Source organism: Athene noctua, chromosome 1 (assembly GCF_965140245.1).
Source record: "Athene noctua chromosome 1, bAthNoc1.hap1.1, whole genome shotgun sequence".
Classification (NCBI taxonomy): Eukaryota; Metazoa; Chordata; class Aves; order Strigiformes; family Strigidae; genus Athene; species Athene noctua.
This window is the reverse complement of record NC_134037.1, coordinates 90,439,136-90,455,310: the sequence shown is the minus strand read 5'-3', so window position 1 is coordinate 90,455,310 and position 16,175 is coordinate 90,439,136. Positions and strand designations below refer to the sequence as shown.

The window sequence follows — 16,175 nt, the reverse complement described above, 5'->3', positions numbered from 1 at the left end:
CAGGGATCAGAATATGAAAACCAGACCACACTGCAATAAAGTCACTAGATAAAATAAGATGAATCAAAGGAGAGAACTGGGGGTCAGACTCTGATTCCGTGGCTGATTTATACAGGTGCTGTTCAAGAAAATCTGAAGTAAAAGGAAAGCCAGTCTTAATATTTTAAGTCTCTCCCTATTGCTTGTGGGCTTTTGTTTGACATCATTTTTATACTCATCTCAGTAATGATGCGAACACCTTATTAAAAATAACTTGCTGCAAAACTCTGTGTGCACTAGGTTAAAGTTAATCCTGCAAGAGATTTATTCCTCCTTCACACACGCTGGAGTAATCATCTGCTCTGTCTTCCTCAAAACCTGTTCTCACACTTCCGTCAGTGTTAGGAGTACAAACAGCAGCGGCTTATTTATTAAATTTCACAAGCCAAATTAATGCACACTTCTGAAGTTCTAATTTCTTTTCTACACTTGCTTGCACAGGTCATAGAGGAGGCCTTTAAAATGTGGGTTTACTAACCAGATGTTGTTTGGTTCCTACTCTTACTATGCACTAAAATCTTTGACCAAAGGAAAATGATTTTTCTGTTTTGAAATGTTTTAAATTTAACCTGCTGGATCTAACATGTGATGCAAAATCACAGTCATGCAGCTGCTTACGTCAGTAGATGACAATTTCTGCTAAGTAGTAAAAGACCACTTGTGACTGAGAGGGAAATGTCTGTATTGGATTATTAACCATGTGCTCCTGAAACATTAAAATTTGTATGAGGAGAGATAGCACAATAGGAAATGAGCCATGAGGAAATGAATAGTTTCTTATTCAGCACAGGATACATCTGATGTAAAACAAAGTGTCAACAGCAGCTGATGGCTCTCAATGTTTCTTAACTTTGGCCTAGATACATTCACATCAGCACTGGAGAGAAAGCTGTTCAAAATCGCATCAGTGCACGTCTAACTTCTGGGAGGTCTAAGGAACTATCTTATGCAACTGTTCATCTGATCTAGTGTTCTCATTCAGAACTTAATCCTGCAGCCCTTCCTAAAGATGATGCATGTGCAACGAAAAGACTGCACACCTAATGGTACTCTCTACACCCAAGCTCCAGGTCCTCTTGGTAAACGTGACAGACCACTTCTTACTTCCACCGTGCTCTGATTCTGGTTTACAGGAGGTCTCTCAGATAAGAAGTTTCTCTGGACTGCAGAAGTACCATCAAACAGAACCATCCTGTTCTCACCCAGAGCCGCTGGAGCAGGGACATAGATCATGGACATCAGAGGAGGCACAACCGTGTCAGATGGTGGCCGGCTGTGCTTTGGGAACGCTACACTCCAGCCGTTCTGGAATTACGCAGTGGGCCACACCGACTTGGCTACCTCCTGAACCCAGGGAAGAGACCTGCAGTAGTACAAGACCATCCTGATTTCCATCTACAATTTCCTTCTGAAAAGCCTCTTAAATCCACAGACCTCTAGATTTATAAATGTCCCACAGTTTTTCTCCAGATGATTCCTGCTTATAAATTTATACCTCTGACATACCTCATTTTGTACCTTCTGTACATTCCGTACAATTAAATTCTGCAGAAGAGTTGGATTTTTCTCTTCAAAGATAAAATAAGCCAAGAGTTTTGAAGTTTTATCAGATATGCAAACAGGGCTTAGACTGTGCATTCTTCCCCCCTCTCCCTTCAAATTCAGCAGGCCTGCAAACACTTTACTGTTGAAGTATTTTTTTTCCAGCAAATACTCCCACTGAATTATTTACTGTTGAGACACAAAAAAGCACTCAGAATATCTGTAATTTACTGGAGGAGAAAATGTCTGAATTAAATGGTCTGTGTTTTGTAGCTCGATCGTGCTGGCTCGAGAAAATTTCAGGGCAAGATTCATTACTGCTTGGTACTCCTTTGTGCTGGTGAAATGAACAGTCACAGATGCAGCCATAGGAAAATAAAGTTTGGTTTATATAAAGTTTTGGCGATCCTATACAAACCACACTCTTTCAGCACTGCACCTTGTCCTCTTCTCAAAACCCACTAATGTATACAAAGAATGATTCTGCAGCATTGCTTCTCCTTTCTCATCGCAATCCCTGATGTGGTACTTATGCAAGAATGAATTCTCAGGGGAAGATCTGTCCAGCAGTTGAATGTGATGAATAATCATGCAGTGTTTGATTCCAAGAACGAACATAAACACTGTGGTACTTAAAGGAGTGTCTGTCCACAGAAACTACTTCAGAGCTCTAACTTACAGAGCAAGAGTGGGATACAGTTCTCCTAACACATTTGTCTAGACATCTTTTAGAGCCAACAGACAGAAACAGGCTCTTCTAGGTTATGCTTCATTTATCTCTTTTATCACCCTTCTGGATGAGATGAATCTCACCTTAAGAGTGCCACTTTCTCTCCATGGACCGTAAATGGTTGCTACATGACTAGCTTTGCTGTTTAAATATTAGAATAATTCCCACCCTGTTTGTCATCCCCTGCAAAGGAGTAGAACTAGGCCCTTTCATCTTGAATCCAACCAGCCGACGATGGGTGGGGGACTACCTGAAGCTACTAGTGCTTGTGTTTGAGATCTCAACCCCCTCTAGTTCTTATGCTGCACCCTCTTTAGAGTTTCAGTCTGAATCCAAAGCTTTTAAATCCAAGTGATTCTGAAGTGATTCCCACAGTCATCTCCAACTAACTACTGAGCTTTGATTTGCTTCACGAAATAGTCTGAGTCCCTCACTGGTTCTCCTTCGGATGAAACTAAGCCAGAAGATGCACTCCATGAATGCCCCTTGTGTGCTTCTTTCGCTAATGTGTGTTCAATTCATGGGATCAGACTAGAGGTAGTTTGAAGTAATTCCCCATGAAACTTGCATATTGTGGACACTGGGTCCTCTTATCTGGCTGCTCCACTACAGAGCCATTTCTTTCGGACTGCACTTCTTCCTAATTCAGATGCAGCCTTAGATTTCTAAAACCTTTCCTACAGGTACCTTCCTCCACTGATGGTTCACAGCCAGGAACTGTTGCTCGAACACAGGTGCCGATGCCACTAGCCTGCTATCATCTATACTGTTTTATGGCTAGCATACCTGGCACAGTACTGGACCAGCCCAGCTAGCCCTCTTTTATACACAGCTGGGAGACGGCGTGTGCCAGAGACTGTATCCAGCAGGCAGCTTGGAGGCAGACAGGCATCTCCTGTGGGGCAAGAGTGGTCTAGCATGTGGCTGACAGCCATAACATGCCACACATCTCCGAGGCCAGAAAAGCCCTGACCTGTTTTACTTACTGCAACAAACATGACCTTAGTGACTACAACACTCTCTAAGGATAAGGGAGAAATTGTCCATGGCTGAAAGAACTGCGCTCCTCTGTTTTAAGTAACTGCCCCATAGAATAGTCGACAGAACAAGAGCCTGGGCTACAGGGTGATCTGTAGCCTGGTGGTTTGCTCAGCCTCTGCAGAAAGATAATCCCCTTAAACAGAGAAGGCAATCGAACCCAAGTGTCCCACATCCTAGATTAGTGTGTTCACCACTCAGATCTTGAATAAAAAACAGTTGCCGCCTCTGCTCCACAAGAGCATTTTGTACGGTGTTCAATCCTTTGCAGAGCTGGATCCAACCGCTTTCTCGGTGAAGCTGCAAAATGACAGGGATGCAACTGTAATTCATGGCCTTGAGGTGATCGCTGTAACGGCCAGTAACTGTACATACAGAGGTTGTTGTGCTGTTAGCCCTCCTGCAGGTGTTCAACACCCTGACAACCCTCACCGAGGGAAGATCCCTGAGGAAACAGGCAAAGGAAAACCTAATTCCTGGGCTGTAGTTTTAGTCAAACTGTTGTCGAAACTGCTTCATGCGGTTGAGACTGGAGGGTTTCTGAGCACACCCCAAAGCTAGCACTTTCGTTAGGACTGTCTCCACTAAAACTCGGGGCGCTTAAAAAGGTTAAGCACAGTCTGGTTATGCCAAATATGAGCTGGAGCCGTCAAGCTCGTAGGTTTCAGACCGGGTTTCGCTAGTCCTTGCCAGGGGCATCGACATTTGCTCGTTTTGACCCGGCCTTCAGCACCTCTCTGCCTCCACGCCGCACCCGCAGGCGAACGGAGCGGCACCGCCCGCTCCCAGAGCCCCGCGCCCGCCGACCCCGAGGCCAGGCACCGCCCGCGGGGGCACTGCCAGGCCGCGGTGCGCCGAGCCCGCAGCACCTGCCGGGGGCTCAGCGCGGGAAGCGGCGGCGCTCCCCTCTCACCGGGGGCAGCCGGTCCCCGCCGAGAGCCGCCGCCCCACGCACCTCCGGACAGCGCCTTCGCCCCGGGGCCGCCCCGCCGCCCCTCAGCGGCCGCCATCGCGCCGCCCGCCCGCCCGCCGGGCTGCGGGGCCGGCTGAGGGAGGGGCGGGCGCGGCCCCGCGGGGGGCAGCTCCCCTCGGGGCGGGCTGGGGCGCCTCGCCCGCGCCGGCGAGAGGGGCTGCGCCCTCTGACGAGCCCGGGCGAGGGGAGACAGCGCGGCGGGGCGGGGCGGGCTGACCGCCGCGGCTCTAATTAAAGGCCGGGGCCGGCGCCGGCCGAGAGCCGTTCGCGGCCACCGGTGCACCCCCCCCCCCCCCGCCCCCCCGCCCGCCCGAGCATGCAGTGCTTCCCCGGCCTGGTGCTGGCCCTCAGCTCGCTGCTGGGCGCGCTGGCGCTGCTGCAGCTCTCGCTGTACCGGCGGGTGCCGTCCCGCTACGGGAAGCACGAGGAGCGGCTGTGCCGGCCGCGGGGCCGGCTGCCGGCGCGCTGCGCCTGGTTCCTGCAGGAGCTGCCCTCCTTCCTGGTGCCCGCGCTGCTGCTGGCGCTGCGCAGCCCGCCCCGCCTGGAGCCGCTGGGCTGCCGCCTCCTCTGCTGCCTCTTCTGCTGGCACTACTTCTACAGGTACCGCCGCCGGGCACGGCTCCCGCCGCGCCCCCCCGGGGCCGCCGCCGCGGCCAGCGGGGGAGGTGACGAGCCGAGGGAAACGGGGCGAGGGCTGGGCTGCGGCTGCGGTGGGGCCGGGGCCGGTCTCGGCTGCGTCGCCGCTCCCCTCCGCGGTCCTCGGGCCGGCGGGAGCGCGAAGGGGGTGGCCGCTCCGCGTCCCCGGCCGGGCTTCGCTCGAACGCAGGGGCCGGTCGGGTCTGCGGCTCTGCCCCGAGCCGGCCACCGCGGGAAGGAGCAGGTGCCACTCGGGTGCTTGAAGGAGGGGAGACGATGTATGCTTTGGATGTTTATCTTTAAAAAAACACCCAATAAACAACAAAGGGACGAGGTTCCGCTAAACTGGAGCAAAGTTCTGGGTGAAACTAATCCAGATGCGATGTAAAGGAACGTGCGAGGGGCTTATTGCGGGCCGGAGCAGGGCAGCGCCGGCCGCCAAAGCCGGCCGTGGGCCCACGCGTGAGGGTGGCCCCGGCGCTAAACCGCCGCGGTGTGGGGCAGCGAGGCGGGAGCGAGCCGCGCGGCTGTGCCCTTCGCGCAGGGACAGAGTCCCTGCAGGCTTTCTGCACCGCTGCACAGAGCCTGGTGCTTTATGCTCAGTTTGTCACTCCCACTTCACTACCGAAGTGGCAATTTATCTTTTTTCGTTTGTTTGTTTTTTTAGAAACTTTGTCATATCAGATGCCAGTGAATGCTGTAACTCCAATTAATTCTGTATTTACTAATCAGGAGCTCAAAGAAAACGTAGAGATTTGACCCACTGTTGGTGATAACTTTGAAGTGACATAGCTCTACAGTTGCCACCTGGTTCTGCAGTCAGAGGGGTTTGGTCCTGGAGTATATCGCCAGAATATATCTGCTGACAGATTGAGCCGAGTGTGTTTTATCTGCTGTACCACCTCCATTTTCTGTGGGGTTCTTTCACAAGGAATTTGACTTCTGGGTCTCTGTTCACAGAAAAAAAATGGCTTTTCACAAATGGCAGGTCCATGTGACAACGTTATGCCATAGAGCTATGTAACTTCTGAGGCAAAACTTCTTTCTGACTTGGTTTGCCATTTTTTTAACCCGATCCCTATTTCTATTTTTTGTTTGGCTTCCTAGAAATAGAAAACACTCGTGTAATAATTGATCAGAAATTATTATTTGCAACTCCACCAAAATCAATATGTTGAAAATCCAGCAGCAGTATCTCTGCAGACGGTTTAGGGATAGAAACTCTAGGCTGTTGTAGATAAATTTAAAACGGAGAATGGTTTAAAGTGCTAAAACACTTACGTTAGAGATCTGTTCGTTATCACTAACATTGTCTTTCCTGCACTAAGTCAGCTGGAGGGCACTACCTATAACACATTTGGCTCCCAGAAGGCTAATGTATTAATTATATGTAGTCATACTACATTTAATTTAATGTATTCTGCTGTTCTCAAGAATTCCCAATCATATCAGAAACACAGAAATCAACGGTCACCACTAGACAACTGAAAGAACCGTTACCCTACCGGTATGCATACATCTTTTGAGTCAGTGGCTTCTTTTTTCAACATTACAGCTAGACTTGGGCAGAAGCACCCTGTTTTCATAGATTTTCTTTCTCAAACAGTTTGGGGTCTTCTTGTCTGTGGCTGGAGTATACTTTTTCCCTTTTAAAAATGAAAGTCCTCTTTTTAACCAAGTCTGTATAACAAACAATTTTGTTTCTAATGATGCATGTTATTCCAGTTTTATTCTTACGCTGTGCAGCCTCTTCTCATGCAAGCCATCCTGAGATTCTACCAAATCAATTTGTATTTGAAATGTCGTATTAAATATTAGTGCTCTCTTGTTATGTAAAAGAGCAACAAAAATTGCAATTAGGAGTTTTTCTGGGTGTCATCTGATGCTATGGGGACAAGCAGGTTCTGTGAGGGATCTTTGGTAGAATGACCAATGGCCACAGGGTTGTGGTTGTAAACAGAGCTTTATTATTACATTAAAAATTTTAACAATCAGCATAGTTTATTGTGATCTACAATTTTTAGCAGTTAGTATAGCTTATTGTTACACAGAATTTTTAGCAATTAGCATAGTTTACAGTTAAACAAAATTTCTAATAATTTACATGGCTTTCTTATTATCTAGGATTTTTATATACCTAAACATTTTAGTAACCTGGACCCTCCAGATCAAGACAAATCTTCATAATCAGCGTGTGATACCATAATTGTAATCTAGACTCAGACTTCACCTAAAAGAACGTGAGTTACTCAGTCCTTGGAGGAAGAAGATGACAATGGTGAAGGCATCCCTGACCACCGGGGGATAACGGGGTTTGCCGTCCAGCGGCCGTTCCCCTCTAAGCCCATGTGCAGCTGCTGGATTTTATAGGCGGTATCTCGTGTGCTGTTACGTTTCCCTGTTCCACAACGGGTACCACCACATCCTGGCAACAGCGCTGGTGGGCAAACTGTCTTACTGCAATGTTGAAAAAGGTGTAGAAAGAAGCCAAGGGGGTGGTGTGATATGTGATCAGCATGCTTACGTATTATGGCTGTTTGCCTTATAAAATGACATTGGTTATGCTAACCGTATTACCAGGGGCTACTGGTATGAGCAGGGGCTACTGGTCACACTGGGTTAGGACTTGTCATCAGCATTGGTATTTGAAAAGAGGTTCAGTACTTTAATATAACAGCCAGACTTCATCCTGGTATTTTTTCAGTTTATTATCTTTACTAGAAGTAATCTAACAATAGTTTCAAAAAATTTTGTGATTAAACTTGACCGCAGGTATAACGAGTAAAACATACAAATGATCAATAATAAAATGGCATTTACTGAGTGGATGTAGCCTACTGCAGTTTTTCTGACTTTAAAATTTTGAAGTGAATAAAACTGTTCCACTTTTAATTATAAATATATTTCGTTAATTTACTTTTACTACCGATCATCTGATATCTGTATTTAAGCATTCCTTTATGTTTGTACAAAACAGAGAGAAAAGTTTCTTCTTCTATTGTTGCATAATTTAGTGACTTCTTTCTCTCCACAGGAAAGCTTTTATCATTCCTAATTTTGTCTCATCTATTAAACCAAACATACATGCAGAAGGGAGGCTTTGATTAGAGGTATGCTCAGCAGGACAATATAGTCCATAAGGGAGAAACATAGGTTTTAAAAAGACCGCTCTGCTAGCTATTCTCCCTTTCTATATGTTATGACCAGTAGCTTGTGTTTGGCTGAAGGATGTATTTTGGAATAACTTCAAGTCTTGGTCTGAAGACCCCAGGAGATGAAGAATCCATCATTTTCGATGGAGAATCCACTGTTTTCTTTGGTCTTCTGAACTCTTTTTACTGTCGCTTAAACAACGTGTTTAAAATGTCTTGCTTGAATTTGACAAGCCTTGATTTTTGTCCCAGTGGTGCTGTTTCTCACTCTGTGCTAATTTAAAGCACTCTTTAGTATCCTTTAGTACTTTCTTACCATGATATCACTTATACAGTAATCAGATCATCTTTTCAATCTGCTTGTTACAGAGCTGTCAGGTCCTCCATCTGCACCAGTGTGATCCAGATAATATAGCAGCACATGATCAGATTTCTGATGAATTAGCTACTGCACATGATATGGTGTTTATGCTGAATTTATGATTTTATGCTGGATTTATGCCAGATACAGGGGAACAGACATTACCTGATCTGACATAGAGTTAGAGTGGTACAGACACATGATACTTCATCCAGCATGAAGCTGGTCAGGATAAAATTACCTTTTCATAAATTTAGGAACAGGTTTAAACCAGCAAAATTAATTTGTCCTGCTTTTGGACATGGTGCCGAGTAGCTGCCACATATTTTGTTTGATCTGAGGTATCCTAAACCAGATTTATAACGTCACTGAACCACAGCTGAAGGCCCTCAATGCAAGACATTTTTTTTTCCCTCGGCCCTCAGATGATTCCTGTGGCTTTTTTCCTCTCCTCCTTTCCTACATCCATTTTAAAATGAAGACATCGGTGTTATAGTACCACCAGCGTTGTAGTATCACATCTAGAGACAACATCACTTTCTTGTTCCCGTATGCTACTCCCATGCTTACAGATCAGAAGAGTGCTTTTTGTTTTGGAGTCACACTAGGAAGGCCTGTGTTTCCAGGCTACTTCGAGCACCCTGGAGCTGGTGTAACCACGACTGTAACTAAGGTTACAATCTACAACTCCTTAAGAATGGTTTGTGTTCGTATGGCTGTATTTCTTTGATTTTAAAGTAACTATTCTGTATGGACTTAGTGATCGGTAATGCTGTCCTACCCACACTGATATTTACCAGTTGTCTAGAATTTGTGCCATATGCCAGCTTTATCAGTGGTAATTTTGTACTTCTTGTCAGGCCATTGAGGAATGTTTTAAGGATCACTCTGATCCTCTTCTGGAAACTCCCTGGGTTAATGCTGATGGCTCCTCATTGACAAGGACTTTGTAGAACCTGTCTACTTGCCCGGTGGGGAACCCTGTGAGCCAGCCCACTGCTGAAGGAGAAGGGAAGATAGTCATCTGGGTACCAGCTGATGGCCAAAGAGCCACCCCCTACACCCCCCACCCCCCCCACAGTCCAATACAAAGATTTGCTGCCTGAGAGCAAGAAGGAGGTGGATGGAGCCAGGAGACCTCCCTCCTTCCTGCCGTGGCCCAAGAGCAGCAGTCCAGCAGCCTGTGGTGAACCATGACAGCGGTACGCTCTCCATCATTCTCTTCCACCGCTAGGCAGCAGTCTCTCTCTTTGCGGCAAGCACAAGATGGTGTGTTCTCTGAGGCTTTTATGAAGGGCTAAAGGCAAGCTACTGCTGCTGTTGAGGGGAGGAAAGGGGAGGGAGGAATCCCCAATCCCACCCCCTGCCTTTTGGTCTGCTGTCCTTAGTTAGCCAGCCCTTCATCTCTCAATGTGCACTTTATTACCACAGCACAGTGTGAATTTAATCAAATCCAAATGCTCTATGATGCTAAAACAAACGTCCTGTAAAAATCTGGATTTATCACATCTGTTTTAGATAAGCTCATAGCTTCTTCACTTTCTTAAGGTAGGGCCTGTGATAGTAGGGCCTCCAAAACTGCCGGTGTGGGAAGGCAGGAAAAAAGGAGAAAGAAAGTGAGAAAAGCACTGAATGCCAAGTCTGCCATCTGTATGTGCCATCTCTGTGAAAAGCTGGCCATGAGCTGAAAATGATGAGTGGCATAAGATGTATATACAGGAATACTTCTTGTGATAAATGACTTATAAAGTATTTCACTTTGAAATGTAGTTCGTAATACAGCCTTTCCTGCTACAGGGGCTGTGGTGGTTAAGGAATACAGTGAGAATGCCAGCTGAAGCCCTCAGGTGGTGGGGAAAAGCCAGTTTGCTGCATTTCCATTTTGCAATCCAGCTTCAAAGATCAGAGGTGGGAAACAAAACGTAAGATGATGAGAGGAAGCCATTGCAATTGGATTCCATATAAACCTTAATGCTGCATTTCTCTTAGAAGGGAGCAAGACAGAGTGGTGAGGGGCCAAGGAGATGCCACCATACACAGTGGCAGGGAAGGAAGGCCTTGTCTCACTGACCTACAAAACTAGTCCTGAAGATACTGGTGTAAAAGAGAGGGTGCCCCCAGTCTGCTGCCTGTAGTAGCTGAGGCATCAGCAATTTAAGGAGGCATTTCAGTTTCAAATACCACCTGGAGTTACATTTAATTATTTGTTTTCTTCTCTTGCAACTTTGTTTCTAAGCTTTTACTCTGTTAGTGTGTGTGTATATATATATATATATATATATATAAAATATATAAATTTGCTGGTTTCATTTCTGAAGTGCACTCAGGTGAATGTGACAGACATTAAGGGGGCTGCTCTTTCAGATCAGCTGGATCCCTCAACGCCTTTAGTTGCGGTAACCCACTTAGTCTGCCTGTACTTGGTTTCCTACGAATTGACATCTTTCTAAAAAGATCAGGGAATGCAGGCTTTCATGGCAAAAGAATGGGAAACCGGGAGCATTTGAAAACAGTATCCCTGCATAAGTTTTTTACACTCATTTTGGCCAGTTCCTCTGTCTCCAAATCTAAGCTGGGGGAAGAAAGAAAAAGACTCTCCCTCTTCCCAGGCTCTGCAGAATGTGACTCACGTAGTCCCTTTTTAAGCTTACTGGTACTGCCTGGTTGGTCAGGCAGGTGCAGCAATTTACCTGGACATGCTGGTCATTTTTTTTGTGTAGGTGTGCCTACTTGTGATCAGCGAGAAAAGCAGCTCAGGCCTCCAGAGAAATGCAGACAGATGCAGGCCCCAAATGAGTATGTAATTTATAAATTAATTTGCTCATAATTTGTAGAGGTATTTTGTCTTAGTTCATAAGGAGTTTTAGTTCTGTTTTTTGGAATATGAAGTGGGTAAAGAGAGCGATTAGATTAAGTTTGAAGTATATCTTTAGATTTCTAAGTGGTACTCGCCTTGCTATCAGACCATATAATAACCACCAGATTTAACCCAGAGATTACTTTTTTCCTCTCATAGAAATAGTTATTTTATCCTTTTGTCTTAGAAAGTCACCATCATTAGGTGTCAATAACTAAAGACATTTTTATTATTGGCCTCATTAAGCCTTTCATTAATCTTCCAAGACACAACATGCATGTATTTGACAAGTAACAAATCCTATTTTCTGTTTTGCTTCACCTCGATGCTTTGCGCTTGGCCCTAACCAGAGTCGGTTTGGCCTTCCCCAGCTACTCAGTAATACATTTGCATCCTCTCTCCTGCTGGTTGGACTTATCAGTAACTCTAGACCTGATAGCGATATCAGAGGCTGGCCATTCACTTTGCCTCTTTCATGCATTCCTTTCTTTCCAGTCAATGAGTTTAACTTTTTGTGACTCATCCCAGTGAGTTTCAGTAATGCTAATATCTAATTTCTTCAGTGAAAATACTAGATTTATTGCTATTTTTATCCATGTTCCTCAAATTAATGTATGAATAGTCAACAAAAGTATCTCTTTATATGCTTTGCCACAGAAGTGTAATATTTTATGTACCCAATGCTGGTGTGGAGTTTGTTTCCTTGCAGTCTCCTCTAGCATTATTAAATACTTCCTAATTATGCTCTCAAAATAGAATATGAGCTGAATGCCTTCCGAACTATGAGCATAAATAATCCTATCTATACATTCCTTTCCCCTTGGAAAGTGGGCTAACGTTACAGAAACCTATAGTTTTTTGCCCAGCCCAAAGTGTACCCACATACTTTTTCCTTTTATCTCTTGGAATGGAAGAATTTCTGCAGAGATAAGACTTTTGCATTTCTTTACTTCTTTTTAAGACAACATGCCTGCTAACAGTATATTTCTATCTGATGCCAATCCATTTGTGCTAGTTTGTCATAACAAGGCAGCTTTACAATCCTTTATGGTTTGGGGGTTTTTTGCTCCAGGTTTTCTTCCCAGATAGGCGTTATTGTGTGCCATGTTCCTGCTCTCCATTCCTTATCATACCCACTGCTCCTACTGTGCCACCTAAGGCCGTAATTACCTAATCTGATTGTTCAAGAAGGTTTTGTATGCTTGTGTGCTGCACACAATTTATGATTCTAGATGACATTTGTTGTCTTGCAGCCAGTCCGCTGGCCTGAGCTCCATACACAGAGTGTCTGTTCTGTCCTCCAGAAATAAAGGGAAGCACAATACACACAGAGCAGGTCACAGAAGTTTTTTCTCTTCGTTTCATCTCTGCTACCTGGAGCAGGGCCATAGCTAAAAGATTATTCATGTTTGCTCTGAAACTTCTCTGTCGCTCCTATTTGCCTGTCACTGATGAATATGCAAAGGCTTGGTGGGCACTCAATCCCAGCTGCTCTGCAGAGAGCTGTTCAGATTACAGTCCCAGGGCAGAGACCTAAAATCCCAGCCACGAGGCTGTCGCCAAGGCACGAGCAGGCCCTTCTGATCTCACCTATGTGAGGTTTGGGCCCAGCGAGGACATTACAACACTTGTTATCCTGGGCATTTAAAGCCTTATTTTTTAGAAGGTACATTCTGAGCACCAAACTCCACTGAGCTTTGATAAAACTGGTGAGGGTCTGGATTTGCATTACCAGATTCCTGCTGTTGATATTGGAAAAGCAGGGCTATAAATGGCGATACTAAGACAGAGAGGAAAAAAGATTAAATTATATACAGGAGTTTCAGTAAACATTTTTACTTAGAAATAATAATGCTTTTATGAAATAACTTGTTTTAATACTGGGATGTCTGTACTATTCCCTTATTGGGGCTGCTTTTTTAAGTCGGAAATAATAAGCAAGGGAGAAGCATTAAGATTCATTCCATATGCACAGTGGGAAATTTGTTATGGACATTGCTCTTTCAAGGTCCACAAGTCTATGGGAGGAGGTAGCACTTTTTTAATCAGCCAATAAATACAGATTGACAAAAGGACAAATTTTCACGAGCCTCTTTGTGTACTCAAAAGCTTATACAATTAGGTCATTTCCTAGTTTTAGGGAACTCTGTTAGGAAGAAAAATTTATGAAATAACCTCCTAGTATAAATACATCTCCATCCCAGACACTACACCTGTTTCCCTTGGCATGTTATATTCTTGGTATCTCCTTCAAAATTAAAGTCATTTTGGTCAAGAGTAATGATGACAAATAAATACTTTTGAACTATAAATCAAGATAAGTTACATGCCTTGAAGTGTCCTTCTTTCCCTTTAGATGTTGATTTGAATCTGGCAGGTGAATTGATCAGTAGGGTGATCCTCACTGAGTTTGGTTAAATACTTAAATTCATGTATGTCTACACCCATTTGAACATAAGAGCTCTGTTAATCTTTGCTGACCACTCAGCTGACATTGTAATTATTTTTGGAATATCTCATAGATACAACAATAGCAATGAAATTATTTTGTAAGAAAAATTTAATACTAAAACTGCATTAAAATATTCAGTGCAGGAAGATGGAAAAAGTCAACTGATAAGAAGAAAAATGTATCTATTTTTTGATAAAAGCAAATTCATTTTAAGACCCCGCTAAATTTTATCTATCTGTGAACTTTTGAAACATCAAGTGCTGCCCTATTAATACCTAAGAATGGGCAGAAAGTTTCACCATTCCTAGAAAGACGCATCAAAATTTCACCTGCAGTAGCAATGAAAAAAGGTCACATTTGAAGGAGATTGATTTTGACCTCTTCCTTCCTAATTACTCTTTATAAACAGGCAATAGAGTAGCAACACCCACAGTCAACTTTTGCCATATATAAAATACTGTTTCACTTGTTAACTGTGCTAGAGTTCATCAACTTAATCCAATACTTTCCATGCTGGGAGATTGCCTCCCAGAAATGTCTGGAAAATGTCACTGTATCAAGGTTGTCTGCAAAGAGATGTGTTGTCTACTAGAGAAAGAGGGTTTGCCTATCAGAGGAAGAGATCAATTTCCAGGCAGGACTCTGCTGGAGCAGATCCTGGGGCAGAGTGACAGCCTGCAGCACTTTGATGTACTGGTAAAGATGGGCTGGGTGACTTTCCTAAGAAGCCAAATCCCCTTGAGCAAGGTCTTCATGTCATCATTTGATGTAGGGCAGGAAGGCTAAAGAGAGCTCTGAATAAGCTAGCTGGGCTACTCAAAGCAGTCTAGTCACATTGGTGTGGTCTCCTGCTAGAGATGCACATGAAAATACCTCTGGCCGGCATGGTCCTAGCAAACCTTCCAGTGACTCCTGTCACATACCTGGGGCAGGACAATTCCGTGCATCTATAAAACTTTTGCCACTCCTGATAACAATGAAGGACAGGAAAAAAAAGTTGTATTTACATTATGTTATTGAGTTCTTTGTGTTTATTTGCTCCTCTTTAGAACCCATTTTTAAAAAAAGAATCATGTTTTCAAACTTGGCCTAGGTTAAGGTTACTAGAGTGTAGATATGTGTCTCTGGTTATTTTCAGGAAAAGCAATTTAAACTTGGCAGTGTTGTTTCTGAGAAATGCATCTGTATTTGTTCTAACATAAAGTTTGTCATCTCCTCAGCTGACGTCTCCAGAGTCTGCCCATACAGAGCAGTTCTCTGGTTCATCAGAGGCTATAAGCAGGATCAGTGTGTGTGAACCTGCGATCCAGCCAAGTATTGTCCAAGCAGGGACTGTAGGGGCAGAGCAGGATTTTTGATGCATTTCTGGCTGATAGGGTACTCAACAGGGAAGAAGTGGTTTCCTAGCTGGAGTCTTGGCAGCATGGATTAGGAAAATACAAGTCCTGAATGCAGAGAAATAAAAAACACTGTGAGGCTTACAGTCAGGGCCAGAAGGTGGGAAGAGATAAAAAGGTCAGGTGAAAGAGAGTAGCACAGGAAGGAATAAGTAGGAGAATTGTTAAAAACAGCTAGGGCAGAAGGTGGAGCAAGAGTGAAAAGAAATGGAAGGGAGAAGGAGATGTGAGAGGACAGCATCCAGATATCAAGAGACACTTTAATTCAAGAGACACTTTAATACCAGCACTTCCTATGTGTTGAGTGTTTCACTTAAATACTTTCAGTGTTAGGAAATGTTTTAACACATTTTGGGAGAGAGCAAAGATGACCATGAGTCAGAGTCAGCCCATCGTAGTGCTTTTCTGTAGGAAAAAAAGATTATATTAAGTCTTCTGATCATTCTAATGTGAGCACAAACTTAGGACCTGACCAAGCCATTTCAAATATTGTTCCTCTCTCTACCGCCATGGATGCCATGAAGTCATACAGGTTCAGAAGAAATTTGGATTACTACTTTTCCAAGAGCAAAACATTTCAACCAATATTCTTCAAAATGTGAGCCTAAGGATTTAGAAATTATAATTTTCAGCTTTAACATTTTTGATTGTTTTGGAGAAAAAGGTGTGCAGTGTTTCTGGCCATTTCAGTTATGAAGAAGACACTCCCGACACACAACAGGCCTAAACTGCTGCAGAGGTTTATTGCTGAATCTTTCAGTTTCTTATAGCATTTCTTTGCATAGTAACAAGTAAGGAAGAAGATGACCTGGTGAGGCACTTCTGAACTCTGTGGACTGTGTTGAAACAGTCAAAAATGCTTCTACCATTGCCCTGCTGCATGTTGAAAGAAGCACTCTCAGCAGAGGCAGGACTTAGAACTGGTTTTGATAGGAGCATCTGTAAAACAGAGCTAGAGAGAAACTGCTTTAGTTTATAACCTCAGTTTTCTCAGGTTG

The 16,175-nt window shown here is 44.2% G+C and overlaps 1 protein-coding gene across 1 annotated transcript in view; it reads left to right on the top strand.

The window, feature by feature from the left end:
• Positions 1 to 4,610: 4,610 nt before the first annotated feature.
• SRD5A2 (steroid 5 alpha-reductase 2) overlaps positions 4,611 to 16,175 on the top strand; it is a 30,586-nt gene continuing 19,021 nt past the window's right edge. Inside the window, exon 1 of the mRNA XM_074925667.1 lies at positions 4,611 to 4,922. Within this exon, the coding sequence (XP_074781768.1) occupies positions 4,639 to 4,922 (284 nt within the window). The 5' untranslated portion in view covers positions 4,611 to 4,638. The remainder of the gene's footprint in view (positions 4,923 to 16,175) is intronic.